At 55.2% G+C, this 11,324-nt stretch overlaps 1 protein-coding gene across 3 annotated transcripts in view; it reads left to right on the top strand.

Moving 5' to 3' along the window:
• Positions 1-5,719, top strand: part of ATP13A3 (ATPase 13A3) — a 44,651-nt gene extending 38,932 nt beyond the window's left edge. For 2 of the 3 annotated variants that reach the window (XM_034424564.3, XM_087871982.1), the window contains exons 29-33: positions 883-1,064; positions 1,311-1,399; positions 1,693-1,773; positions 2,187-2,309; positions 2,831-5,719. In XM_034424564.3, the coding sequence (XP_034280455.1) occupies positions 883-1,064; positions 1,311-1,399; positions 1,693-1,773; positions 2,187-2,309; positions 2,831-3,028 (673 nt within the window). In that variant the 3' untranslated portion in view covers positions 3,029-5,719. The remainder of the gene's footprint in view (positions 1-882; positions 1,065-1,310; positions 1,400-1,692; positions 1,774-2,186; positions 2,310-2,830) is intronic. The other variant, XM_087871983.1, reaches the window with a different exon arrangement.
• The last annotated feature ends 5,605 nt before the right edge of the window (positions 5,720-11,324 follow it).

Genomic DNA, 11,324 nt, shown 5'->3' on the forward strand with positions numbered 1-11,324 from the left:
CGTCTGCGTGGCCGAAAAATCAGGACCAGCTTTTCCGCCTTATTTTTTTTTCAAAGGCAGAACATTTTCACCATCTGCACTTTGGATGCTGGGAAGAGACTAGCCGGTTTAGGACCTAAATATTTTCTTCTTCACCATATTGTTCTTTTGGAACAAGGCTTCCTAATGTTTTAGCAAAAATAAGGAGTCTCTAATAGCACTTTTTCAGCCAATTTTATTACGAGGCAGAAACTTAGATTGGGGTGAGATGGGAACGGAAGGGAGGTTGGCCATGCAGATTGCAGACCTGTGAGAGGATTTTCCTGCTCAGTTAAACATTTTATGCAGCTTGAGCCATTTCTCGCTCAGTGGTGCCTCAGCCTAGCCGTTCCCAGCATCTGATGAAAGGAAGCTCAGATTCTCCCTGAGTTTTTGCTGCCAGCCTGGCCGGGGGTCAGAATAGCCCAGTTCAATCCTGGCTGCAGTTTAAAGTGAGCCTCTGGAGGGAGATAGGTAAAGCCGCCCAGCTTCCTTTCCCCTTTACAGACCTTGCCCAGCTGAGGCTCTGGAGCCAAGAGTGGGAACATGGGCGCCTCCTAGAGTGTGAACGAGAAGGCTGCTCAGGGCGGGGGGTGGGGCCTCGGGGGCCCCTGCAGCTGAGCTGGGACCGAGCAGAGACCAGATTCCGGGGTGCTGCAGAGCAGGATTGGGTCTGTTCTCCCCCCCGCCCTCCAATGAAGACGATGCTTCCCTGCTTAGCCTGCAGAAAGCCTGGCAAGGAGGGGGGGGCAGCTTGTTTAGGGTCTGTCTGGTTGCTCCCTCCCGCCCTGGGCCTGGCTGTGCTGGATGCCCGCGGAGGAAGCCAGTGGCAGAGCCCAATCCTCCCTTCCGCTTGTCTTCCAGCGCCTGCAACCTCTCGGCCATGGCCAACGCTTCCCAGCCAGATAACGTCTCCCATCACGACGAGCACAACATCCGAAACTACGAGAACACCACTCTCTTCTTCATCTCGAGCTTCCAGTACCTCATCGTGGCCGTGGTCTTCTCCAAGGGCCGGCCCTTCCGCCAGCCCTGCTACAGGAATTGTACGTGGCCCTGGGGAGGAGCAGAGCCGCTTGGTTTGGGGGTAGGCCGGGAGCCTTGCAAAGGCTGCACGTGTACACGCATGCACACACACCCCTGAGCAGAGACTGGTTGGCGGGGAAGGTCTTGGGGCCGCCACTAGAGGGAAGCGCTGGCATGCAAAAGGTATCAACACTGGCCCCCCATCAGGGCAGGGGTGGAGCAGGCAGGGTTGTTCTGTCATCTGCTGACCCCTCTTCCCTCCCCAGATCTGTTCGTGGTCTCTGTCGTGGCCCTTTACGCCTTTGCTCTGACCATCCTGCTGCACCCGGTGGCAGCCATTGAATCCTTCTTGGAGGTAGGCGAGGGAGGCGTCTGGCCCCCAGCCACAGCCTCGGCCCCCTCCCTGGGAGCTGAGCCCTTCCCCCCACCCTCCTTGGAGTGGGCTTTGCGGCAGTGGCCCCTCTGGCTCTAGAGCCAACACGCGTCTGGGGGAGGGGCCAGGCAAGGGGAGCTGATTGGGGAGCCTCGAGGATGGCATTCCCGGGAACCCGCCTAGGGTGGGCTTCTCCCCTGTCCCAGTGTGGCCCTCGGGGGCTCCTGCCCAGGAGGTGCAGCCGCCCAGCCTCTGAGTGTGTGGTTGCTCCACAGCTCGTCTGCGTGCCTCACGCGTGGCGTGTCACGGTGCTTCTCCTGGTCATGGCCAATGCTGCGGTGTCCATGCTGGTGGAGGTAAGCCATGGGAGCCGGTCTTCCTGCTGGAGGGGAGGCCGAGCAGGCAGCCCCACGACTGGCCCTGCCAGACCCGAAAGGGGGTGGGATTCTGCTTAGCCCCCTCTTCCGAAACAGGTGGGCTTCTTCAAGCCTGGCTGTAGTTGGGACTTAGTTGAGCCTCTCCTAAGGGGGAGCTCCGGAGGCCCCCCTGGCGCTGAGAGCACGAGGGACCCACGATCCAGGCACCGGATGTGCTGGGCGGGAATGGTTGCCCTCTGCATGCGCCTGTCTGCCGCCCCCCCTCCTCCTGGGAGCCCCCTCCCCAGCTTTCCTTCTATGCACTGACTTAATGGCCCCGACTTTGCTCTGGTTCTGGAGCCTCTCCTGATTGTGCCTTCTCGATTCTCCCTGCTTCTTGGATCAAATCACAGAACTTTCTCCTTGACATGGTCCTTTGGAAGGTCCTCTTCAGTCGAGACAAGCAAGGGGAAGACCGCCTAGCTTCCTCTTCCTCCTCCTCCTCCTCCTCTTCCTCCTCCTCCCACCCGTCTCAGGTTGGAACTCTGCATGTTTCCCCCCTCTTCAAGCATGCAGCGGCCCCCCTTCGAAGGCAGTAGGTGGGGGTGGGGGGGCTCAGCTGCCGGTGGAGATAGAGCTTGTACTCGCCTGTGGAGGTCTTGGCGGGCAGTGGGGGCGGGGCACGTTGTGGTGGGGAGAGTAGGGCAGGGTTAGGGTCTTGGCTTTGCTGCAGTCCCCTACCCCCAGAAGCTCCAGGGGATAGAGAAAGTGGGTAGCGAAGTGGGCCAGATGGTGAGTGGGGATGGGGGTCTTCTCCCCCAGTTTAGAGGACTGGCAGGTTGGGCTACAGCATTCCCCTCTCGGCTCCCGTGTGGGCAGGGGACGATGCTCAGTTGGTCTGCAGCTGAATTAGAGCACCCTGGGGAAGGGGGGGGCAGTGGGGGGGTTAGGAGGTACAGATAGTCGGCTCAGGAATCCTCCCCTTTTTGCCTTGTTTGAGGGGCCAAGGGTCAGGCCAGCGGGGCTGCCCAGCTTCCCACCCTCTGTCTCTTTCCAGGAGGGGCTGGACCGTTGCCACGGATGCGCCCTGCTGGGGCTGCTGGGCCTGAAGAAGAGGCCACCCAAGGCCCGCTACGTGCACCTGGCCCAGGAGCTGCTGGTGGACCCGGAGTGGCCGCCCAAGGGCCGCACCACCACGGAGGCCCCCAGCCCCTCCTGCCAGAACGGCGCCTGCCAAGTGATCACCATGACGTAGCAGAGAGCCCCCCTGGCGCACGGCCTGGCCTCTCTGCTGCTGACCGGATGGACGGACGGACGGATGGATGGACGGGCTCCGCTCCCCTCCCCTCCCGCCCTGCTGATGCCAGTCTTCCTCCCACCAGCTGAGCACCTGGAAGGACTTTCCCTCCCCCGAGGCAAGGCTTAGCGACCCGAAGGGATGGTGCCTGCCTGGCACTCCTGGCCACTCTTGGTGTCCCGCAAAAGACCCTCTGCATTTCCCAACGGCCAGAAGTGCTTCTCCATCTGGAACTACGCATGGAAAAGGGCATTCGGCCCCACCTGAAACATGGGGGACACTCTGGCTGGTCTCCGGGAGAGGGGAGGGTTGCTCCCTCTGTCCTCCCCCGACCCTGGGAGGGCTAGATTTGCCCCTCCCTGCCTGGCTGAATGGGGCTCTCTCTGCTGCTCGCTCTCGACCTGGCCTCCAGGAAAGTTGCTGGACCTGTTTGGGGGCTTCTCAGGCTGCTAGTTGCCAGATGGTGAGCCTCCCTTCCACCCCCCCAAAAAAAACCCTCTCACCACACCAGGAGATACAGCCCCCTCCCCATCTGGACTTGAAGGTGCTTTGCAAAGCCCAGGGGCCGGTCCCAGGAAGCAGGAGGAGCCGGCAGCTTCCCATCCTCATCTTCCTTCCACAAGAGCTCTACGCAGGCGCAGGCTGGCTGCCTTCTGCCCTCCTCCCCAGGCCCCTCCCTCCGGGAGCCCCTGGCCGGCTGGAGCGCCTTGCCTTAACCGGTGGGAGCGCTTGGCAGAACCTTGGCTCAGAACAGCCATGGCGGCTCCGTCAGTGGAGCCAAAGCTTTTCACTGTGACCGCATCGCTCGGGGCATCACCAGCCGCCCCTCAAGGCCGCCTGCCGAGAAGAAGGCCGGAGCAGGCAGGCAGAAGGGGCAGCAACCCCAGCTGCGCAGTCTTTTCAAGGCTACCCAGAGGCCGAAGCGTTAGGCTGGGCAAAACATGACCTCTCAAACTGCTGGCCTGTTGAAACAGTGGCTGTGCCAAGATCGCAACTCCTCCACAACGGTGCTAATAGTTGGACGGTAGCAACAACCAGGAAAGGCTGCCAGAGAAGCCCGCTGCAGTCAGGCCTTCAGCCCCGTACCACATGCAAAGGAAGGGGGCCCACGTGGCGTTTCCCCCTTCTGCATTTGAAATTCACAAGGATCTGACTTTGGCGGTGGTGATGAAAGAACCTGCGAGGCTCATTTGACCCTCGAATTGTTGCTTGCAAGCACCTCCTGCTGCTGGGAAGCGGTGGCTGCCAGAGAATGGGGGACCCTTTTCTGGTAAGGGGCCACCGTGACTGCCAGCTGCACCTACCAGCTCTTCCCCCCCCACTAGGCAAAGAAAAGGGGGCTGGTCAGCAGACTTTGAGGGACTCGTAGGGACCGCCCGCACAGCGTCTGCACAGGGTCATCGGACTAAGAGCAATACTGTTAAACCCACCCTTTGGTGAGCAGTTGTGGGGACCCCCTCAGAGCAAGCTGGTCTCCCCTCTGGAAGAGATGTGATGCATCTTCAATCTGTTCCAAGGAGGCTTAAAATTCAGAAGTTTTTAAATGATTATTTTCTTATACTTCCTTGAAGGCTTGTGAATTCAGGTGAAGAAAGGTCACTTTGCTAACTTGGATTCAGAGTGGTTCGTAAATTATTTGAGACAGACTTACCCCTAAAGCTGTTAAGATTGTATATATGGCCAATTAAATATTATTTTATTATTTATGCATAGCTCTAAAAGACTTGCTCAAAAAAAGAGCAACTCTTAAATTATACTTTTTAAAATATCCAGATTTTAAAATAATATATATATACACAGACACACACACCTCCATCCCTCAGGGTGTTTTTTTTATTTCTTTTCTTTCTTCCCAAATAACGGTAATTATAAGACTGCTGGGTGTCATGGCACACGTGGGCAGGACACTCACACTCCTTTCCCTGGAAGCTGCTTGTACCCCCAGTGCTTTCGCAGCTGACACACAGCAGCCCCCACCCACCTACAGGGTAGCCTCCCCCCCCCCGACTCCAGAGTGAATGGGGAGGGGGCAGGAATCCTCTCTAATATTGGGGTCTTCGGGTTCTGCTGGTGGAAAGATGGCTGCCTCAAAGGGGTAAAGACTGCCACCCAATTCCCTCTGGCAGTGTTTTCATTCGGCCATTTTGAGAACTTTCCCTCCTCTTCATTTTTATTTATTTTTCCAGCGGATAAACGGTTTTCCTTCGCTGGGTGATTTTATCTACTGTAATATATTATGGCTGCATATCACTAGTTACGAGGTGAAGAATAATTCTTAATGCTGCAAATGATCTTATTCTCAAAAGTTTTCCTTGTCACAGACTTAAAAGGGCTTCTTTAGCTTGCAAAGATTAAATTCTAAAATCAAATGTATATGTGATGGAAAAATTGATTTAAAGGTTCAGATATGATCATTTTAGGGCATAGAAATGTCCAATTTTTAAAAACTGTATAAATATGCAAACATTTGGATAAATTATGCATTCTCTGCCACCAGCACCTCAGGTCAGGATTGGCAAGATCCCATCATCTTAAAATGTTTGAAAAATACTTTTGTTTTAACAAGTGGCTCCACATAAAAAAATTATTTTGCTGTTTTTTATAATGGTACCCAGTTGTAATAAAGACATTTTATGTAATTGTAGTAAACGGCTTTGTAAAATCCCATTATTGGAGTAAATCTGATGTGCCCTTTCCACGTTCCTGGGCTGCTGTGGCTACTAACCACACTGGCTGCGTTCCCTCTCTGGCTGCTGCTTTCGGTGGGTCAGGCCCTTGAGGAGGAAGCGGAGCCCCCAGCCCTGAAAAGCAATAACTGGGCGTATGGCAGGGAAATTCTGTGTTAGGGGACCTGATCATGACACGAAGGCCCATGACGGAGTGGAGTCACCTCGCAGGGTGAAAAATTCAGCCAGGCGAGGAGGAGACCATTAGCAAAGATCCAGCTAAAAAATGGTGTGGGTGGGGTACAAGGCTCTGCTCTGGGAAACAGCCAGGAACCCCCCCCCCCAAGCTCTCTTCTCTCCGCTCCATATACCTGCAGAGGCCCAGGGTGGAGGAGCCTCCAGAGTGGAGGACCTGGCAGGGGATGCCATCGCCTGCCCCACTGATGCCCTGGGGACCCTTCAGCCCGCATTCCCATCCCTGGGAGCTCATTTCCAAGGCTTTGGAAAAATCACAGTAAGGGTCCATTCTGCCCTGAAGGAGCTCTGCTTCTTGAGTGGAAGTTGGCCCACGCCTATCTTGCTTGGATGGGGCAGTCGGGAGCCCGCTTATCTCCCTTGCTCCCAAGTGTCTTGGAAGCTGGCACCTTGCAAGGACCACGCACACCATGGGGCTGGGAAAGCGGAAGGAAGGAGGAGCAGAAGCTGGGCAGGAGGGGGGAGAGCTTTGGGCCTTCCCTTTGCGACGGAGGCGGTGGCAGTCGGGAGCCCAGGCAATCCCTGCTCAGTCCCCTTCCCAGAGATGCCAGCCGCCGTTGCCGGCAAAAGTCGGGACATCTGCCGCTGTGTCCTGAGCCCAACCGGAATCGAGCAGGAGCCGTTTTGGAGCCAGGGCAGGAGGTCGGCTGCCCTGGAGCCTCAGCAGGGAAGCCGTCTGGGCGAGTCTAGTCCAGTCTCAGCCCAACCCACCTCACAGGGTTGTTGCTGTGCGGGAAAATAGGAGAAGGAAGGGGGGTCAGGGATGCTCGCCTCGGACGCCTCTCATCCCAGCCTCTGCCGGGGCTGGCAGCGTCCTTCTCCCGGACGCAAAACACGCGCCTTCCTCGGCCATGTGCTTGGAGAAGCCCCTCCGTCTGCCAGGAGCGCCCCGAGAGGCTTTCCCCGCTGCTTTGCTCAGGGCGCATCTCTGCCTTCCGCGGGGATCCACTTCCGCCTCCCCGCCACCCTCCCCGGGCCAGCCGGGTAAAAGGAGGGGTAAGATGGGCGCCGCTTCCAGGTGCAAACGGCCCCCGGCCCGGAGCGCCGCTTCCTGCAGAGAAGCAAAGCAGCCTTTCTCCCGTCTCCCCCATCCCACCCCATCCCCCGTTTCCATCTGGAGGAAACCCACTGTCCACTCGCTTTGCCTTCCCTTTCCTTGGAGGCGAGGACCGACCCTTTGGCCAAATGGGACCCGAGGAGTGTTGGGCGGCTTCCTCCTTCCTCTATAACAGACCATCATCACCTGGTCGCGTTTTCTGAGGCTCCAGGCTTCATCGCCTAGTACCCCTTTATACTGTGTTGGTGAGACCGCCCTTGGAATCCTGCTTCTAGTTTTGGTCACCATGTCATAAAAAAGATGTTGAGATTCTGGAAAGAGTGCAGAGAAGAGCAACAAAGGGGACTGGAGGCTAAAACATAGGAAAAACAGTTGCAAGAATTGGGCATGTCTAGTTTAATGAAAAGAAGGGTGACATGATAAGAGACTTCCAAGATTTGAGGAGGTGTCATGGAGAGGAGGAGGTCAACTATTCTCCAAAGCCCCTGAAGGCAGAACAAGAAGCAATGGATGGAAACTAATCAAGGGGAGAAGCAGCCTGGAACTAAGAAGGAATTTCCCGACAGTGAGAACAGTTAACCAGTGGAACAGCTTGCCACCAGAAGTTGTGGGTGCTCCATTGCTGGAGGTTTTTAAGAAGAAATTGGACAGAATGGTATATTATCTCCTGCTTGTGCTGGGGGTTGGACTAGAAGACCTCCAAGGTCCCTTTCAACTCTTATTCTGTCCTGTTAAGTTCTGAAATGAATCCTTGAGCCCCACGTTTTCTCATTTCAGGGGCCAGAGAGTCAGAAAGGCTGAAGAAACATTTGTTAGCCAGCCAGTTTCGTGGGCTTTGTCAGTTTTGGTATCCTTCCAGCCCCTCCACCCCAGGGGTTGCCCATCAGCTTCAAATGTCCCCCTACTCTATAGGCATCAGAGCCAAGCTGGCAGGCTCTGCTCCCTCATCTGGAAGGCTGTTCCTGCTTTGGCAACTTTCCATAGGCTACTGTCTTCCTCTCCCTCCCCCCCCACCTCTCACACACATACAGAAAGGTGGGGGGATGCATAGAGTCCAAAAACATGATTTATTGGACTGTTCAGGATAAAGGACTGAGAGAAGAACTAGGCTAGTCTGATTAACTATGCAGGATCCAGCCAAATTTGGTCTGTCATTTTATAAGTTGTAAGGAAACTCGTAATAAACCGCCTGGGTAAGCCAAGGGAAATCAAAACCATAAAAAAGTGAAAGTTAGAATATTTCAGACATGTAATGCCACACCCCAAAAATACAGCATCCTTCACTTAATCCTCCAGGGAAAGATTGAAGGCAAACGATGTCTAGGCAGAAGAAGGACATCATGGCTTCGAAATCTAAGGGACCGGTTTGGACAAAACTTAGCAGCATTTTTTCATGCAGCTGTTGATAAAAATGGGATTGCCAACATGATTGCCAACATCTGATGACAAATATGGCACAACAAGAAGAAGGAAACTCGTGGTGACGAAGATGGTAAGTGAATGTACATTAATATGGAGTTCTTTCCATTTGGCTGAGAAGTCAAGTAATCTGCAGCAAATGTTGGAGAGATTATATGAGGCAACAAGAAGAATGGATAGGAATTCAAAATTATATAGGATTATATAATTATATAAAGTTATATAGGATAGACTTCAAAGTTATGTTTAACAGGAAAGATGAACAACTGCAAGTCTATAGCTGGATGGCAGGACTCAGATGTTTGGGGTGGATTATATGTAACAGGGCTGTCTGGCTTGGGCCTGAATGTCATTTCCTTATTTCCTGCCTCCAATTTCTGAGGTTACTATTTTGGGGCAGGCAGGCAGGCAGGCAGGCATGGCTATGTTCATTTCCACTTGGAAATGCCCAGTGGGATGGGGGTGCCTGACTCTGGCCGGTCCAATACAGACCGTCCCAGCTGCCCCCTTTCCTGCTGCCCCCAGCTGGCAACCTGCTGAAAGGGCAGTCAAGCCAGAGGCAAAAACCTGGCCCAGCCCATGCCAAGTCAGCAGGGCCCTTCAGCAGCCGCTTTGAGGAAGAGTCCAGCTTGGTGATGTGGACAGGCACTTTCCCAGTGGTGTCAACAGCAGAGGGGCCTTGCAATCTGGATGGAGGAAGTGGTGACGTGGAGCTTCCAGAAGGATCCCTGCCTGGAAAGGCTCCATGTGGCTAACAGAGGGGGAGGAGGGAGATGCTCCAGGCCGCAGCAGCGGCAGCAGCAGCCGCCCAGGGAGGAATCCAGTCAAAGAGGACTGAACAGCAGCAGCCCAACCGCAGCAGTTTCCCTGCCAGGGAACACACGGCCCAGGATGCTGCTTCTCCCACTGAGGCGGGGGAGGGTGCTGAGCACCATCTGTCCCTGTCAAGGGGGAGCCTGCAGGACCCCCAAAGGGGTGGGTAGCTGCTCCTATTCCTCTTCCCTGGCAGGAAGGTCCCCTTTGAACCTGGGGCTTTGCCTCTCAGAGCAAAAGTCTCACGCGAGGCTCCTGGGGGCACCTCAGGGAGGTCAGGGTGTGAGAGCCACTGGACAGTGTGGCAGAGGATCCAGCCCTCCAGATGAGAGGCAGAGGGTTCCTTCTCATCCACAGGGCAGCCCGCCCGCTGCCAGCCTACATGAAACGAGGAGGGGGGGGCATTGCCTCCAAGGACAGACAGAACCCTACTCTGTGGCCCTGTTTGGCTGCTCCTACTGCTGGCCCTGTCCGTGGGAAAGCTGCCACAAACTCTGCTCCAGCAGGACTGGGGCATCAGGCACTGGCCAGACTGGCACAGTCAGATGCAGATCAACCAGTTGCTCAGCACAGCCTTCAAATATCATGGTTGGTTTTGCTGAGGAGGCCGTCGCGCCAGCCCAGCTGATTTGGGCAATTTAGGGTAACCAGGAAAAGATTGCTTCTAGACTGCGTCCAAAATGCCATTTGGGGCCTGTGGAAATCTGCTTTCCTTGAAGGAAGGAGGGGAGGGGCTCTTTTTCCTTTGCTTCCCCCGCCAAAAAAAGAGGATCGCTTGGGGCCCCCTGTTCCGCCTGGGAGTCACACAAAATCCCTTTCCTTCTCTTTTTAATCCTCTGCCTCTTTCTGTGGCTTTGTTCTCATTTAAAGGAATTTTGAATTCCGAGAGGTCTTTGGGACATCCTGTTGTTGATGTTCGCTTTATGTCATGTTAATGCTGCTTTCATCTCTGGTTTTATGGTGTTGATTTTGACTGGCTGTATGTGGATTTGGCTGAAGACGGGCTGATTACCGCAGGCCCCTGTGAGAGCTGTTGGCTGCCAGTGAGGAGAATCAGGCTTGGAAGTCATTATCGGGAACCGTGGGGGGCTGCCAGATTTTGAGCAAGTCCTGGGACAGTAATATCCTCCCCCAACTCTCCTGCTGCAGACTCTGACATGGGAACTGCTGAGCCCAGGAATTTGGTCAGGAAGCTGCCTGTGGACTCATTTTCAGAGGCCTGGAGGAGCTGCCGGGATGAAACGCTGACACTGCAAGCAATCTGCAGCCTCCCTGCAGGAAGGCAGCCGGAGAAGCAGGGAAGGGCCTGATGGCACCTATGAAGATGTTTCCTTCTGCTGTCTCTTTGCGGTCTCCCCATTCAAGTGCCACCTTTTCCCCTACAGGACTACTCCCCCCCAGCATCCACCCCATGTGAGGCCTGGGGCACCCCAAAGGATGCTGCCTTTCATGGGGGAGAGAGAAGCTCCATTTGGGGGTCATTTTGAGGCTCCCCTCCTCTTCCTGGGGGGTGGTTTCTGCAGAGTAGAGCACCCAGACGAGGGGGGCAGCTGGGGCTTCAGCTTGGTGGAACCAGAGCATGGATTCCAGGGAAAGTCTCCCAGAGGGGTACGGGGTGGGGGGGACACAGGGTGGAGAAGACGGGCAGAAGGGAAATGGCTTTATCAGGGAGGGGCTCTGGCAGGCCACTCAGCAGAGCCCCCAGCAAAAGCTTGCACAGGTGGGAGATCCAAAGGAAGTCCTTTTCCCATAGGACACAGCAGGGGATTCAGCAGGATCCTGGCTGGGTCCACAGCACATGCTCACTTGCAAAGGGATAGATATCACTTGCAAAGGATACCACATTAGGCAATAAAATCAAACCAAGGTCAAAACTACTGAAGCCCCACCTGTTGAACACAGGCAGCCCCAGCACTTCACTGAGCTGCTCAGAAAGGCAAAGTGGGCCACTAAGACTGAACTGGCCCAGAGGCTGGCTTGGGGATCACAGGGGGCCCGCAAAGCCTGAGCATCAGACTAGATGACCTCTAAAGACCCCATGACT

Source organism: Pantherophis guttatus, chromosome 6 (genome assembly GCF_059756535.1).
Source record: "Pantherophis guttatus breed Tessera chromosome 6, ASM5975653v1, whole genome shotgun sequence".
In the NCBI taxonomy this organism is placed as follows: Eukaryota; Metazoa; Chordata; class Lepidosauria; order Squamata; family Colubridae; genus Pantherophis; species Pantherophis guttatus.